The 18,433-nt window shown below is 34.8% G+C and overlaps 1 protein-coding gene across 5 annotated transcripts in view; it reads left to right on the top strand.

Moving 5' to 3' along the window:
- Positions 1-18,433, top strand: part of CCDC171 (coiled-coil domain containing 171) — a 501,148-nt gene that overhangs the window by 242,066 nt on the left and 240,649 nt on the right. For all 5 annotated transcript variants that reach the window (XM_020969724.2, XM_020969718.2, XM_020969719.2 and 2 more), the window contains 2 exons: positions 248-474; positions 2,199-2,381. In XM_020969724.2, coding sequence (XP_020825383.1) covers positions 248-474; positions 2,199-2,381 — 410 coding nt within the window. The remainder of the gene's footprint in view (positions 1-247; positions 475-2,198; positions 2,382-18,433) is intronic.

The following is an 18,433-nucleotide window of genomic DNA, read 5'->3' as shown; positions in this document are numbered from 1 at the left end:
TATCTTAGCTATTTTCACCATCCTATTAAAATGGGTAATTCCCAGCCTTTAAATTAATTGAAGGGATATTACAAAGTAAGAAGGAGATAAATTTTTGGATGAATGACTGTGGGTGATTACGGAAGTAACTGGAATATTTTTCATTTAAGGAAATTTAATTCATTGTATTTTGAAATGCATTACTGTAAAACAAGTAGGAGATAAATACAATAGTTTTAATGTTTTTACCTCTTTTTTCCCCTCCAAGATCCAAATTCTATGCTTTGTGGACATTTACTTATAAGTGCAGCAAAGAATTCGTTTGCAAAACTCATGGATAAAATTAGCTTGGCAATGGAGAATGTAACACTGGGCAGTAGTAGAAGTTTTACATATATGGAAAAGGATTCCCTGGTTCAGAGGTTGGCCCGAGGACTTCATAAAGTTAACACAGAAGCCTTGAAGTATGGTCTAAGTGGCCCTGTGCCCATTATGGTAGGTATTTAACTTGTGATTTATATAAAGAATATTTTCACAGTATAATGGAGATTATACTGTTTTCAGTCACCTAATACTTGTAAATTAAATTTTGAATCAGAATTGTCCAGCAAATATTCTTTGCATCGAGAGGCATCATGACATAATGGATGGCTCTCTAGCTGATCTTAGAGCCAGGAAGATCATTCTTTTCATCTTCAAGTGATTTTGGAACCCAGTTCCATTTGGATCTCACAATTTCAGGCCATTCTCTCCAATACTGGATATTGTCTCTCATATACTCTGACACACTTTGAGTTGGAGGATTTAGTTTGTTCCTCTTTGGCATTTCCAGCCCTTCCTTCAACTGTCATTATTCAGCTACTACTCTTCCTTTGTGATTCATATTAACTATTTATATCATCCAGTCTAGATGTAAAGTGCTTAGTATAGAGCTTGGCACATAGCTGTTATTATGATTTTGATTATTATCTTTGGTGTCTGGCCAGCAGGTTATTTTGTCTCCTTTCTGAAAAAAAAATTCCTTTACAGGGCTCAATTTTCCTCTACATCCCAACTTCTAACATCATGATTAAGGGCTTTGGTTTTTTCCTATGGCTTGCCTTCCACACCCTCACAGATTGGCTTTCCAGTTCCTTCATCTTTTCTGCTGTCACATGTGATTTCTTATTGTACCACCAGGGGTTGGCAAACTACACTACATGGGCCAAATTGGGCCTGCTGCTTCCTTTTACCATTTTGGGAACTAAGAGTTTTTTTCTTTTTAAAGTAAAGTTTTGTTGTATTTAAAAAATGTAAAAAAACATTCTTAGCTTGTTGGCTGTGCAAAAAACAAACAAACAAAAAAAACCAAATCTCATAAATTGCTACATTTGGCCAGCTGGCTTAGTTTGCTGACCTCTAATATTGATAATTTCTAGAAATGTTATCCCCCAGTGATTGTGAACTCTGAAATATCTTTTTCGTCATTACCTCTTCTTCTTAAATCTTTCCCTCTGCTTTATTCCTCTCAAAGCATTTGTTCATTCTTAGTATGACTTAGCTGAGACAGCCATGGCCTAGTAGACAGAGAGCTGGCCTCAAAACATGGAAGACCTAGGTTTAAGTCCCACCTCTGACACATAATTAACCTCTCAATGATTGAGAAGACTTCCTTAAAATAGAAGTTGAAGAGAAAATGCTGACCTGCATTGGTGGAGGAAGTTTTCTCGTAGAAGAGTTCCCTGTGCCAGTGAAATCAAAGGTCTAGTCCCTATCCTTATTTTTGCATTTGACACAGTTTTAGTTTGTTGCATATGAATACATTCAGATTTTCATAATTTACTTATGTAATTGTTTTATGCTAGATAGTAAATTAATATATTTATTAATAAGTGTCTAGAGGATAACAATATGAGAATTTGTTATTAATGCTCACAATTCATAACTGTACTAAAGTAGCATTATAGGAGACAGGGATATTTCAAGTTTTCTTGACATCATTAAGGTTAGGTTTTCTTTTTGCTGTTTCTTGTTATATTTTACAGAAATAATAGTTCAGATAAAACAATTCATCTTTTCAAATTGTGTAAATGATCTCTAGATTTTGATAGCGGTTGGTATGATTTTTTTCTCTTAGAATATATTGTATAACTAAAGTCTTTTTAGATAGCAAATCCTATTGATTTGATAATAAAGTAGCCAATTTAATAAAGTCTAAAATTGTTTCCATTTGCCAACAGAAAAGTATAGAATGTTTGCAAAAGCAAATATATGAATTTACCCAAAGATTGCATGCAGCAGAAGTAGAACGGCGTTCACTCCGCTTAGAGGTCACAGAATTTAAAAAGAATGTACATGATATGAAAAAAGAGATCGACAAAGCCCAGGTCCTCCAAATGCAATTAAAAGAATTTAAGCAGTCTGTAAGTATACTCAATTTAGAAAGGCTGGCTTGGAGATGCTTTCGTGTGTGTGTGTGTGTGTATGTGTGTGTGTGTGTGTGTGTGTGTGTTTTACTTTATTTCTCATTTGTTTTTCTAAATAATAATTTTTTTTTTTCGGAAAAGTTATCTTTTAAAATGCCACCTATTTAGGACTCATGCATAATAAAGGGAAGACCATGTTTCATTTCTTTAAAAATTTCTTTTTCCACATTAATTATACTTGTTTTGTTAATGTGGGTATTTCTGCCATTGATACAGATCACATCGTTTTCTGAATTGAGAGTCACGATGCCTGTGGTTCACATGTTATCTCCTGCTCTTATAGACTGTTATTAAAGATAAGCCACCTAAAGTTGCTGAGCTTGCTTTGCTTTTTTGTAAAATGAAGAAGATAATAATAATACCTATAAAAGTACATTACTGAGTTGTGTGGATTAAGTTATATTATTTATATAGTGGGCTTTGCAAACTTCAAAGCATTATATTGTTTTATTGTTATTTAATCCCCTTCATTGTACAGAAGAGACTCAGGTTCAGAGACCCTTCCCTCAAGTCACACAGGTAGGAAGCAGCAAAGCCATAATTCTAGATTTAGATCTAGAAAGGACCTCAGATATATTCTAGTCTGGTCCCTCTTTTTTATAGGTGAGGAAAATGAGACTTAAGAGGGATTTAGTGATTCGCCCTGGGCATATAGTGAACCAAGGTTGAATTTGCATCCATGTTCTTAGACTCCAAATCCAGTGCTATTTGAAGCTAAGCCCTTTTATTCCTAATTTAGTATTCTTTGCTAACGGCCTCTAATAGCAGAATTAAGGATTCATTATCTACTTTTAAGGTGTAGGGGTCAGAAACTATTTTTCCAGAGAACTAAAAATGAAACACACTGCCAGCCTCCTTCCAGAAGAAGTGATGGACTCAAAATGCTAAATGAAACATGCATTATTGGACATGGCCAGTGAGAGAATGTGTTTTGCTTAACTGTGCAAATTTCTTATGAGGGCTTTATTTATTTATTTCTTTATTGTTAAGCAGGAAGGAAAGAAAATAAATGATTGTTAATTGGAAAAAATAATAAAATAAAATAAAACAAACCTCCTAGGACAACTGGTCCAGATTTGACTGACCTAAGTGTGACTTTAGTTGATGACACATGACCAAAGGACCATTGAAAGGGTATAGAACTTCTCCCACCTGACTCTTAGGGTTTAGAATCAAAAGGGATCTTGGTGTTCATTTAGTCAAAACCTCTCTGATAAATTGGGTAACTGAGGCCCAAAAAGGTGGAAGGACTTGACCATGGTCACACAAATAATGAGTAGCAAAGCTGAATTGGAATCCAGGTTTTTTGAGCTAACAATCCATCTTTGATAACAGAGATTGTGACAAACTTACCAGTTGAAAAAGGCGTGAAATAGTTGATTCTTCTTTAAGCTGCCACTCATCTAGCAAACTCATCTGAGGAAGTCCTATTTGGGAAATCTAAGAAATAATCACAATGAGTTATGTTTCCAGCCCAGATCAGTGTAGAACTTCAGAGAGCTCTGCTGACACCAGGGACAGGATCTGCCCCACGGAATATTTCAACACTCGGTAACTGAAAGAAGATTGAAGCTCTTCACAAGGGAAAGAACAGGTCTCGGGGATCATATAGTGGAGCAACATCTTTGTCCAAGTTTGCCATAATTGGGACCAGCTGGCAGCTTTGTTGCTCACTACCCAATTCTGGGTTACACATCCAGGGTGAACTTAGATGGAGACCTGTGTCTAGGGGTTTCATTCCAGATTGAGAAGCAGTTCCAAGATGAGGAGTGGTTGAGTGCCCTTAGCTGCGTACTGAGCAAGGAAAAATTCAGACGCAAATAGTAGATTTGAGGCTGTGACTCTAGTTGCTGAGTGGGTTTGCAGTTTTAAACCTCCCGCCTAGTCTGGAGGTTGCAGCAGAGTAACTAGTGTAGGAATCCCAGACTAAAGGGGTGCCTGCAGTTATATCACTGTAAATTTTCTAGTTGGTTAATAGTAATCTAATCCATTACACCTATAACTACACAGAGCATTACAATAAAGTCTGAAGTCAGGGAGTAGAGTAAAGAACAAAAAGAACCTTACAATAAAAAGTTATTTTGATTACCAGGACATTAAAGACACAAACCCAGAAGAGAATAACTCTAAAACATGTACAAGCAAAGCCTCAAAGATAAGCGCAGTGTGGGCACAAATTCAACTAGAAATCCTGGAAGAAAGGAGCAAAAGTTGAAAACATTAGAAATGCTTTTTTAAATCAAATGAAAATGCTAGAGATAAAAATTGGGGAAAAATGAAAGTTATGCAATAAGGAATTGGAGAGGGAATTAACAAATTGGCATGAGATTTAAAAATCCTTGACCAAGTAACAATATCTTGGAAAATTAAAATGGACCAAATAGTATTTCATGACTCTATAGGATGACAAGAAATATTAAAACAAAAGGACTGAAAAAGATGGAAGAAAACATAAGAATCATTGGACTATCTGAAAGCCATGACCAAAAAAATAGCAGAGACATCATATTTGAAGAAATCTTAAATTGCCCACTCCTCTTAGAAGAATAGGACCCCAGAAAGAATCTGTTCATTACCTGTTGAAAGAAACACCAAAATGAAATCTCTCAGGAATGTTATAACCCAAATCCAGAGTCCTGGGGGAAAAATCCTTCAAGCAATCAGAAAGAAAGAGTTTAAATAACAGAGTCACAGTCAGGATCACAAAGAATTTACCAGCCATGACTCCAAAGGAGCAGATGGCTTGGAATTTACTATTCCAGAAAGCAAAGAATATAAGGTTACACTCAAGAATAACTTACCCAGGGGCAACTAGGTGGTGCAGTGGATAGAGCACCAGCCCTGTATTCAGGAGGACCTGAATTCAAATCCAGCCTCAGATACGTAACACTTACTAGCTGTGTGACCTTGGGCAGGTCACTTAACCCCATTGCCTAACCAAAAAAACAGAAAAAAAGAGAATAACTTACCGAGCAAAATTAAATATAGTCTTTTAGGGGGAAAATGGATTTTTAATAAAATAGAGGACTCTCAAGCTGTATCAATACAGACTTTTCAGAGGGATGGTCCCACCTCCAAGAGGGTATTGAGATACTGAAGAGAGGCCAATTTTCACCAGCATGTAAGTAATAGGTTTTATTGGGGGAACTTAATCATGATGCCAGACCGAGGTGGCCAGAGGAAAGTAGTAGATTTCTGCAGCATACTTAGGCCAGGCCAGATATTCTATAGAAAAAGAACAAAGAAGTCTTAGTGCCAAGAAATGACCCGTGGTTACATGGGTTGGTACATGTAAAATTTCCCATGGGAGCTGTTTTACTGTTTGTAATAATAGTGATGCCACAAGTCATGCTCTCAGGCTCTTGTTCCTATCATGCACAAGCATTCCTGATGAAAAGACCAGAGATGTATAGAAACTCTGAAGTTCAAACATAAGAATCAAGAGAGACATAAAAATGTAAATATGAATGAACGATCATAAGGGACTAATGAAGATAAGCGGCTTACTTACATTTTAAGGAGGGGAGATGATATAGGAGTCATAGGAAGTCTGATTGGACAGAAGGCTGTGGTTCTGTTATGTCTTAATGATCTTTAAAGAAGTACAAAAAAGAAAAATACATGGAGGGGTGAGAAAAGGAATGTAGAAGTTTATAAAAAAAGGAATAAAAAAAGGAAATAGGTGAGAAAGGAGAGACGGCAAACGATAGAGTTTAAGGTTGGATAGATTAAGGAAGGGATTAATTATAAGCAAAGTGAACTCTAAGAATGTATAAAAATATTCATAACTCTTTTTGAATCAGAAAATAAAAGGAATTTGAGGAGGTGTCTATTAGTTGAAAAACTGATAAATAAGTCATAGTTTTATGAATGTTATGGAATACTATTTGTTGTAAAAATGATGAAGGCAATGGTTTCAGAAAAGTCTTAAGAAGAGTTGTATGAATTGATACAGAATGAAATGAATACAACCAGGAAGATTGTACAGTGACAACCAGATGGTAAAGACAAATAACTTTTGAACAACTTAGGAACCTTGATCCACACAATGACAAATTACAATTCCATAGGACTCCTGATTCTGAACTGTGCTACTTTACTCCTGTGAAAAAGGTGAAAGACTCTTCTGTGGAAGAAACGGATCATAAATGTAATAGAGGACCTCCAGTCATTCCTGACAAGAAGACCAAAGCTGAGCAGAAACTGAAATATATACAGAGGAAGTAAAAGAAATATGGTGTTGTTCAGTTGTTTCAGTTGTGTCTGACTCTTTCTGATCCCATTTGGGGTTTTCTTGGCAAAGATACTGGAATGGTTGGCCGTTTCTTTCTCCGCCTCATTAGACAGATGAGGAAGCTGAGGCCAACAGGATTAAGTGACATACCGAGGATCACACAGTGTCAGGCCAGATTTGAACTCAAGAAGATGAGTCTTCCTGACGTCAGGTGTGGCACTCTATCCACTGTGTCACCTAGCTGCCCCAAAAGAAATGTACAAAGGAAATATGAATGGTCAGTCAAAAGGAACTAAACAAGAATAAATTGCTTACATTCTAATATAGGGAGATGGTACATATGTGCCCTTATAACTTGTCTTCATCAGGGGCATAAGTAGAGTGTACTTAAACAGAGATCCTGAAAATGGTTGTGTTATATTTTGGAGATTTTAAAAGAATGTAAAGGGAGGGGAAATTATGCATGTGTGTGTGGGAGAAGTACCTGACACATGAATTTCACTGTCATCTGGGTCTGTCAAAGTAGGGAAGGAAATCTACATAGGTGGATGTTGTTGTTTAATCGTTTTTCAATCGTATCTGATGTTTCCTGACCTCCAGGCTAGATTCGAATTCAGGAAGATGAATGTTCCTGGTTCCAGGCCTGTCATTCCATTCATTGCCCCACCTTTGCTGAAATACATTTTACTCAACAGTGAAACAGGAAGGAAAGGAGAGAGAAGGGAGGAGGAGAAATGAGAGGAAGTCTGTGTTAAGGGAAAGATAAGTCATAAAGCAATACAAACTCTAAGTGGGGCTTTTTTTCAAAAAGGGGCTTAAAAGAAAATAAGGAAAGCGTAAAAATTTGGTATTGGGCTCTGGGGGAGGAAAAGAGACAATGGGCAGGGAAGCAAAACAAATTAAGATTACATCAAACATAGAGCAGTGGTGCTGAGCTCACTTGTTTTTCACCCTTATTTTCTTCTTTTTAAAGAAATATGTAAGGGGCAGCTAGGTGGCACAGTGGATAGAGCATGGGCCTTGGACTCAGGAGGACCTGAATTCAAATCTGGCCTCAGACACTTAACACTTACTAGCTGACACTTATTAGCTGTGTGATCCTGGGCAAGTCACTTAACCCCATTGCCTATCCAAAAAAATAAAAAAAAGAAATATATAAGACTCAGTGAGATATACAGTTAACAGTAATAACTGTGAATGTTAATGGGATGAATTCTCCCATGAACCCGAAGAGAATAGACTGGACCAATAAATAAATAAAGCACAATCTAACAATATGTTGTTTACAAGAAATACACTTGAAACAGAAATATGAATACAGTTCAAATAAGAAACTGCAGCAAAATCTATTTTACATCTGCTAGCATCAGAAAGGAAAGGGTAGAAACAGTGATCTCAGACAAATCTACAGCAAAAATAGACCTAATTAAGAATTCAACAGGGAAACCACATTTTGCTGAAAGTTACCATAGACAATGAATTAGTATCAATACTAAACATTTCTATATATATTTAAGGGCATAGCATCTCAATTCTCAAAGGAAAAATTAAAGAAATGTTACAGAGAGTAACATTATAATAATAGACTACCTCAGTTTATCTGGGCTAGATGAATCTAACCGAAAAGTAAAAGTAAACAAAAAAAAAAGAAGTGAGGTACCTGAATCCAATCATGGAAAAATTAGATGTGAAAGACCTCTGTCGAGTACTGAATGAGAATAGGAAGGGATTTACCTGTTTCTGAGCTGTGCATGTTCTTTCACACAAATTGATCCTCTATTAAGGCATAAAAACTTCATAAGAAAATGCAAAAAAGATAGTAAATGTATCTTTTATATGCAGTTTCTATAAAATTATATTAAATGAAAGACCTCTCAAGAAACAATTACAAATCAATTCAAGAATAAATAAGTTAAGCCTAAAGAATGATCAAAGAACAAATTATAGCAAGTATTCATAATTTAATTAAAGGGCATGGCAGTTTGATAACATACCAATATTTTTGTGATGCAGCCAAATCAATCATTAAGGGAAATTTTATTTCTCTAAATACTTTCATCAGTTAAAGAGTTAGAGTGGACTAACACATTGCACATACACTTAAAAAAACCTAGAATTAACCACACTTCCAAATAAACACTTAAATAGAATCCTGAGCATAAAAGAAGACATTAATAAAATTGAGAGTCAAAATCCATTGAGTTAATAAATAAAATCAAGAGCTTTTTGTGTATAAATAGCAAACCATTAGCTAACTTGGTTTTTAAAAAATCAAGAAGAAAATCAAATTAATAAATTATCAAAAATGTAAAAAGGCAACTTATAGCCAATGAAAAATAAATAAAAGAAATTGTTAGGAGTTATTTCACCCAATTTTTTTTAACAATGGAACAGATTATATAAATAGATGAATATTCAGAAAAATAGAAATTTTCCTAATTAACTGAGCAAGAAACAGAAGGTTCAAATAGCCTGATATTTGAAAAATAAATTGAAAACACTATAAATGAACTCACAGTGGTTTGAGGGAATAGGACCAGATGAATTTACATATTAATTTTAATTAAATATTTGAGGAACAATTAAATCTGGCTAAAACAAGAACTAGCATTTTTTTTTTTGTAATGGAGATTAACTAGCTACCTTTCCATTATGATCAAGTGTAAAGCAAGGATATCCATGATGAACATTACTATTAAATTTAGTGTTAGAATTGCTATATATGCCAATTAGACAAGCAAAATAAATTGAGTAGAGAAGTATAAGCAAAGAGGAAATAAAATTATTACTTTTTGTTGGTGATATGATGCCTTTGTTAGAGAAACCAGTAGACTTAACTAATAAGCATAATATCAATAAAGTAATTAACTGTCAGATTTATGGATAGGAGGGTTCATTACCAAATAAGAGATTAAAAGGAACATGTGAGGTGAAATGGATGATTTTGATTACATAAAATAAAAAAAAAAGTTTTTACATAAACACAATCAAAGTTATAATGAAAATAGGTTACTGAGGGGGGAAAATCTTTGCAGCAAATTTCTTTGTTAGAGCTCTCATTTCTAAGACATATATGGAGCTGATTTAAATTTATTAAAATAAAAACCATCTCTGAATTGATAAATGGGCAAAAGCATGTAAACAGAGTTTTCAAAAGAAGAAATCTATAGATACATGAAAAATGCTTTAAATCACTAATAACCAGAGAAATGCAAAATAATATAATTCTGAGCCTCTACTGTCAGATGTTAGATTTCATTTGTTTTTTATTGCAATTGAATAATCTTGCCTTTCTTCATCTCATTGCATCAAATCACATTATCAATTAATACTTCATTTTTCTAGTTATCTTATCTTGGGTTCTGCTGATTCTATATACTTACCTTTCTGGTTTTGTCTATCCTTCCTGCAGTGTTCTCCTTGTTGGTGTCTGGTATGACTCAATAACATGTAAAATAAAAGATTCTATTTTTTTCTTCTGTTTTCCCTGTATCTTGTGTGATTGTGTGCTTAAAATAACACATAATCAATATCAAATGAAGTAAGCTATTATAAAGTGTTTCACTGGGCAGAGTACCTTTTTATCTTTTTTTTTACTAGAATATTAGAACATAAAATCTGGTTTAGAATTTACTTTGGGTCTTTTTAAATTAAAAAAAGTAATAAGTACAACGTAAGGGAAAGAAAAAAATAGCATGTTAAAAGTGTTGCTTGGACAAAGTTGCTCCTAAAGAATTCCAGAAAGAACTGATTGACTGCCTGAAAACAATAGCATTAAATCACTGAAACAGTATTGATAATGTAAGGAGATTCTTCTACAAATAATTTTCATTGTCGAAGATGGCAGAATGGAGGCAGCAGCCCAGCTGACCTCTCCTAATAGTCACTTCCAAACAACTTTAAATTAATGCCTCAAATAAAATTTTGGTATAGCACAGCCAACAAAAGGTAAGGGTGAGAGAAGACTCTGGGAAGATGACAGAGTAAGTCAGAAAATTTCAACCTCTCCAGATTTTCCCCACAAACAAGACAAAATAGTGCCTCAGGGCAAATCTAGAGGAGGTAAAAGTAAACAAGAATTGGGGCAAAATAGTAGTCCTCCTGGGACAACCAGAGAAGATTGGAAAAAAATCCTGTGAAGTGTAAACACCTCCAAACTAATTCCATTGAAACAGCAAGCAGCAAACCTTTGGGCTAGCTTGATTGGGAGCTCAGCCCCAGCCACAGGAATATTGACTTCCTGGATAGTGTGGGGAGTTGGGCATCTGATTAGGGGAAGATTGAAGGAACCTCTGCTGATAAGGGAGGCCAGGCCCAGCTGGGCTGCTGAGACACGGCCCTGGGTAAGAAGGAACCAATGAGTGCAGAATCAGTGGGGCGAGACACTTATAGGAGGGCTGAGTTCTTGGTTTTAGTTCCAGGCCAGAGGGGAGTACTAAAGGAGGACCTGAGGCCAGAGGCACCATGCCTTATACCTCAGTAGTAGAGGTGATTACAAGAAGTTGCTATAAATTTAAAAAAAAAATGAGCAGGCAAAGGAAAAAGAGCCCAACCATAGAAAGTTACTATGAGAATAGAGAAGAACAGAGTTCATCTTCAGAGGAGGATACTGAAACAAAAAAAGCCTTTTTGCCCCCAAAAGTAATGTCAAATGGTCATCTGCACAAAAAGAATTCATAGAAGCACTTAAAAAAGACTTTAAAAATCAAATGAGAGAGATTGAGGAAGAATAAAAAAAAATAAGAACAATCGAAGGAAAAACAAGAAGATTATGAAAAGAAAGTCAACCAACTGGAAAAGTAGATGCATAATCTTAAGGAAGAAAATGACTCCTTGAAAATTAGAACTGGGCAAGGGGAAGCCTGCACAGTTATAAAAGAGCAAGAGATAATAAAACAAAATAGAAGAGAATGTGAAACATCTCATCAGAAAAAAAAAAACACCAAACTGATTTGGAGAATAGATCAAGAAGAGAAAACATAAGAATAATTGGACTACCTGAAAACTACAATAAGAAAGGCTATTAATACAATAATGGAAGAAATAATTAAAGAAAATTGTTCTGAAGTGTTAGAACAAGAGGGGAAAGTAGAAATAGAAAAAATCCACTGATTTCCACCTGAAAAAAATCCTAGGATGAAAACCTATAGAAATATCATAGTCAAATTCTGAAAACCCCAGCCCAAGGAGAAAATATTATGAGAAACAAGAAAAAAACAATTCAAATATGGCAGAGCCATAATTAGAATTACACAGATCCTAGCAGCAGTGACTCTAAAACACTGCAGGTCTTGGAACACTATATATCAAAGAGCAAAAGAACTGGAATTCTGGCCAACAACATCATACCCAGCAAAGTTAAACATAATCCTGAATGGAAAAAAAAATGGATATTTAATGAATTGCCAACTTTCAAAGATTTTATTGCAGAAAGAACTGAACTCAATAGAAAATTTGATATACAAGATCCAAGAGAAATATAAGGTAAATATCAAAGACTAATTACAAGGGACTCAATAAGGACAGCCTCTTTAGTTTTTATATGAGGAAATGTAAACTGTATATCTAAGATTGTTATTAGTAATTGGGTAGTTCAAAGGAAAGATTGGGATAGAATTGAGTATGATGTGATTCCAAAAAGTAATACTGTCTTGTTTTGTAAAAAGGTTTTGTAAAAAGAGTAATTATCTTACCAAATGAGGTATGAGAGGAAGAACTGACACAGAGGAATTAGATGGGGGTAGTTCTGGAACTCTGTCTCATTAGGAATGGGTTAAAGAGGGAGCAATACATATGTATTTAGAAGGGTATAAAAGTCTTCTAAATTCAGAAAGAAATAAAAGGCTAAATGAGTAGGGAGAAGGGAGAAGATAAAGGAGGGATTTTTAGAGGGAACCCTGCTTGCATCAGATCTGAGTTAAAGAGAGAACAATATATAATTTAGAAGGGAATAAAAGTCTTCCGAATTTATAAAGAAATAAGAGGGTGAGGGAATAGATTGAGGAATGGTAGAAAAGGCTGTGTAGATTAAAGGAAATGGGAAAAAAGAGGGAACAACATATATATATACATATATATACACATATATATACATATATATGTATATATATATATATGTGTGTGATGTGTGTGTGTGTATATATACATATATATACATACATATATATATATGTATATATACATACATACATATATATATGTATATATATATGTATTAAAAGCTATAGAAGTCTAAATTCAGATAGAAACAGGCAAGGAGAAAAGGTGGGGGGAGGATATGGGAGGGATCTTTGGAGCAGGGTAGGTTAAGTAATGGGAGGGCAAGGTAGAAGTAAAGTAGAGGAATCAGGAGAGATAGAAATAAGAGATATATACAAACATAAAATAAAGATCAGGAGTAGCATTTATTAGGGAAAAAAAGCAGAGGGTAGTAATCATGATCTTAGATAAAGTTAAAGCTAAAATAGATTTAATAAAAGGAGAAAAATAGGGAAACTACACTATATGTCACCCACATTAATCAATATTGTTTTAGACTATTTAAAATAACTAGATAGTATAAGGTTGGTGTATTGCTGTGGTGCAGAAAATAATAAATTGGTAGACTTAGAAAAATATGGGTAGACTTGGACATTTGAAGGAAAATGTTATCCACCCTCAGAGAAACAGAGGACAAACAAGTATAGTATGTTCTTACATAGATGCATATGAATGTATATGTCTGTATTTGATTATGATTATAGATATCTAAGTATATGTATAAGTGTATGTATGTCTGTATGCATACATGTGTGTATATATGTATGTGTGTATGCATGTATGTATATATCTGCTTAATTGTAGCCTTCTTGGGGGAGGGGAAGGAAGGGGGAAAAAAGAATAAAATAAAAAGTACACAGAGAACAAAAGAAGACTCACAAGGAAGCAAACAAAAGATGAACAGTTCTGAACACAATGTGTAATAATTATTATGTACGCTTTCTTGAAATGGAAATTTATTGCTTTATATTTTTAATTCTCACGTTCTGCTTTGCACGTGGCAATGTTTTTTTTTCTTTTCTTATTTTGTATTTAAGTTTATGTTTCTTTTTCTTTTCTTATTGTGTATTTAAGTTTAAAATAAATTAATTTTAAAAAGGTAAGAGTGAGACATTTTTTACAGCCTAAGATAACTTAGGAGGTGGCTGGAGAGGTCTGTGACAGTGGAGTGGGGGCCAGCCTTGAGCATACTCAGTAGCAGCACCAGCTGTGGGCTTTGGAGGTGGCTTCAAGAGTGACAACAACAGCTTCAGGATCTTTTAGCCCAGATGGTAACGGGGTCAAATGACTAGTCAGAAAGTGATTACAGGGGACCCTTTGCTGGTCCTGGGTGCTGTGGCAACTCTTTTGCCTGTTTTTAGCTCTGAGTTGCAGTTCCAGGGCAAAGAGGAGTACTGTCACAAGGGAACAGGGTCCCTGTTTGCCGTTCAAAGTTAGAAAGGATAACTAGTACTTGTGGCTGAAAGAGAGGAGGGAACCTACAGCTCTAGGGCACTGGAGGACTTGAAATTATAACTGAAGGGCAACAGGAGTCCTTCCAAGGTAAAGGCCAGAGCACAGACCAGAGGAGAAGTGACCACAACTCTTCCTGGATCATACGGTCCTTGAAGCACTGAAAACTTGCAGATCCTCAGAACTAGCTGTGAAAACAGTAAGAAGAAAAAGCCTGCAGCTTGGGAGAGTACCTCCTCAACCCCCTCTTCCCTCTGCCCCCAGGGGAACAGAGCCCAACTTTAACATAAAGTTCAAAGTAAAAAAATAGGCTGGAAAAAAGAGCAAACAATAACAAAAAAAAAGAACTTGACCATAAAATAAATACTATGGTGGCAAGGAGGACCCAAGACGCAAATTGAGAAAACAACACTATGAAGACAGCTACAAGCAAAGCCTCAAAGAAAAAAATGCTAATTGGACACTAACTAGCCTAACAAGACTTTCCAGAAGAATTAAAGAAAGACTGGTAGAGGAAAAATGGGAGAAAGAAATGAGAGTGATGAAAGAAAAGTGTGAAAAGAGAATTAACAGCTTGGTAAAAAGAGGTACAAAAATGCTGAAGAAAATAACACCTTAAAACTGTTGTTTAGTTTGTTTGAGTCATGTTTGATTGTTTGTTACCCCTTTTGGGATTTTCTTTGCAGAGATACTGGAGTTTGCAGTTTCCTTCTCCATCTCATTTTAGAGATGGGGACACTGAGGCAAACAGGGTTAGGTGACTTGCCTAGGATCACACAGCTAGTAAGTGTCTGAGGCTGGATTTGAACTCAAGTCTTTCTGACTCCAGTCCCAGAACTCTGTCAACTGCCACCTAGCTGCCTTTCCTTAAAAATTAGTAGACTAATGGTAAAAGAGTTATAAAATTCATGGAAGAAAAGAACTCCTTAAAAAGCAAAATTGGCAAAATGGAAAAAGAGGTCCAAAAACTCACCAAAGAAAATAATTGCATAAAAATTAGAATTGGGTAAATTGAAGCTAATGACTCCGGGAGACATAAATAAACAATAAAACAAAATCAAAAGAATTTTAAAAAATAGAAGAAAAATTGAAACAGCTAATCGGGAAAATAGGTGACCTGGAAAACAAATTGAGAAATAATTTAAGAATTAATTGGACTACCTGAAAGCCAGCACAGCTAAGTGGTATAGTGGATGGAATGTTGATCTGGGAGTCAGGAAAACTCATCTCTTTGAGTTTAAATCTGGCCTCAGACACTTGCTAGCTGAGTGACCCTGGACAAGTCACTTAGTCCTCTTTGCCTCAGTTTTCCTCATCTGTAAAATGAACTAGAGAAAGAAATGGTAAACCAATCCAGTATCTTTTCCAAGAAAATCCTAAATGGTGTCCTAACTGTACCTAACTAAAAAAATGACTGAATAACAAACTGAAAGCTAAGATCACAAAAAGATTCTAGACATCATATTTCAAAAATAACAAGGGAACACTTTCCTGATATTTTAAGTTTAGAGGCAGTTTTCAGAAGATGAAATCAAAGCTATCTATAATCATATGAAAATATGCTCTAAACCACTATTGATTAGAGAAAGGCAAATTAAAACAACTATAGGATACCACCTCACACCTATCAGAAATGACAGATCCTACATAGTGGAGTTATGAACTAGTCCATCCATTCTGGAGAACAATTTGAAACTATGACCAAAAGGCTATACAAGTATGTATACACTTCAATTTAGCAATACCACTACTTGGTCTGTGTTCCAAAGAGGTCAAAGAAAAGGGAAAAGTACCTTTTGCGCACGTGCATGCGCGTGTGCACACACACAATTTATAGCAGCTCTTTTTTGTAGTGGCAAAGAATTGGAAATTCAGGGAATGCCCATGAATTGGGGAATGGCTGAACAAGTTGTAGTATATGATTGTGAAGAAACACTATTGTGCTATAAGAAATGATAATTGGGATGGCTTCAGAAAAATCTGGGAAGACCTATATATGAACTGATGCAAAGTGAAATGAGCAGAACCAGGACAGTAGCAGCAATATTGTAATGATGATCAACTCTTAAAGACTTAGCTACTCTGATCAGTACAATGACCCAAGAATTCTGAAGTACTCATGATAAAAATTGCTATCTCTAGAGAGGAAACTGATGACCTCTGAGTGCAAATTGAAGTATTATTTTCTTATTTCATTTTTTCTTGACTTTTTTTTTTGACATGATTAATATGGAAATATATTTCTCATGATTTTACATGCACCATATTTGATTCCTTCTCAGTGGATGGGAGAGGGTCTGGTGGAAAATAAAGAATTTGGAACTCAAAAAAAATTTTAAATAGCAATAAATAAATAAATTTAAAAAATAAAATAAAAATGATTAAAATGTTTTATTCTGCAATTACATGTAAAAATTTAATATTAATTTTTTCACATGTGGAATTTTAAATTTTCTCTCTCCATTCTTCTTTCCCCTCTCCCTGACACAGTAAGCAATTTGGTATAGGTTGTACATGTGCAATCATGCAAAACGTATTCCCATATTAGTTATGTTGTAAAAAAAGACACAGACCAAAACCACACACACACACACACACACACACTCATGAAAAATAGTATCCTTCAATCTGTATTCAAACTCTATCAGTTCTTTCCCTGGGTGTGGATAACATTTTTCGTCTTGAGTCCTTTGAAATTGTCTTTGATTATTGTATTGCCGAGAATAGCTAAAATCATTCACAGTTGACAATCTTACAGTATTGTTGTTCTGTTCTGTGCACTTCATGTTGCGTTAGTTTGTCTTTCCAGGTTTTTATGAAATCATCCTGTTCATCATTTTATATAGCACAGTAATATTCCATTACAATCATATATCACAGCTTATTTAGCGAATTCCTCAATTAACGACCATCCCCTCAACTTTCAATTCCTTGCCACCACAAAAAGAGATACTATGAATATTTTTGTACAAATAGGTTCTATTCCCCACTCCCCCTCTTTTTATCTTTTTGGAATACAAACCTAGTAGTGGTATTGCTGGAGAAAAGATTATGCACAGTTTGGTTGTCTTTTCAAGGACATAGTTCCAAATTGCTCTCCAGAATGGTTATCAGCTTATGACTCCACCAACAGTGCAATTTTCCCACATCCCCTCCAACATTTGTCATTTCCTTTTCTGTCATAGTAGCCAATCTGATGAATATGATGTGGCACCTCAGACTTGTTTTAATTTGCATTTCTCTAATCCTTAATGATTTAAAGCATTTTTTCATATGACTATATATAACTTCAATTTCTTCCTCTGAAAATTGCCTGTTTGTAGCTTTTCACTATTTATCAATTGGGGAATGATTTGTATTCTTATAACTTCAACTCAGTTCTCTATATATTTGAGAAGTAAGGCCTTTATCAGAGACACTTGCTGTAAAATTCCCCTTTCCCCCAGTTTTCTGCTTCCCCTCTAATCTTGGTTGCGTTAGTTTTGTTTGTGCAAAATCTTTTAAATCAGTATAACCAAAATTACCCATTTTACATCTCATTATGTTTTCTGTCTCTTTTTTTTGTTCATAAAATCTTCTCACTTTTCCATAGATCTGATAGGCAGACTATTCCGTGCTGCTCCAATTTGCTTATTGGTATCATCCTTTATGTCTAAATCATGTATCCATTTTGGCCTTATCTTAGTATACATTGTAAGATGTTGGTCTGTACCTAGTTTCTGCCATATTGTTTTCCAGTTTTCCCAGCAGTTTTTGTCAAATAGCAATTTCTTGTCCCAAAAGACTGGGTTTTTGGGTTTATCAAGTACTAGATTACTATTGTCATTTACTACTAATCTATCCAGTGATCTACCAATTTTTCTTAGCCAGTACCAGATTATTTTGATGATTACCATTTTATAACATCTGAAATCTAGTACAGCTAACCTTCCTTCACATTTTTTTTCATTAATTCCCTTGATATTCTTAATCTCCTTCATCTTCCAGATGATTTTTTTTCTAACTCTGTAAAATGATTTTTAGGTAATTTGATTGGTATAGCACTGAATAAATTAATTTACATGGAATTGTCATTTTTATTATATTGGGTCAGCCTGCCCATAAGTGATTGATATTTCCAATTTTTAGATATGACTTTGTTTTTGTGAAACTTTTTTGTAATTGTGTTTATATAATTCTTAAGTTTGTCTTGGCAGGTAGACTCCCAAGTATTTTAAATTGTCTACAGTTATTTTAAATGGAATTTCTCTTTATATCTTTTTCT

This window comes from Phascolarctos cinereus, unplaced genomic scaffold, assembly GCF_003287225.1.
Source record: "Phascolarctos cinereus isolate Bilbo 61053 unplaced genomic scaffold, phaCin_HiC Scaffold_4;HRSCAF=312, whole genome shotgun sequence".
Taxonomy (NCBI): Eukaryota; Metazoa; Chordata; class Mammalia; order Diprotodontia; family Phascolarctidae; genus Phascolarctos; species Phascolarctos cinereus.
Note: the sequence above shows the minus strand (reverse complement) of the source record. Positions and strands in the feature narration are given on the sequence as shown.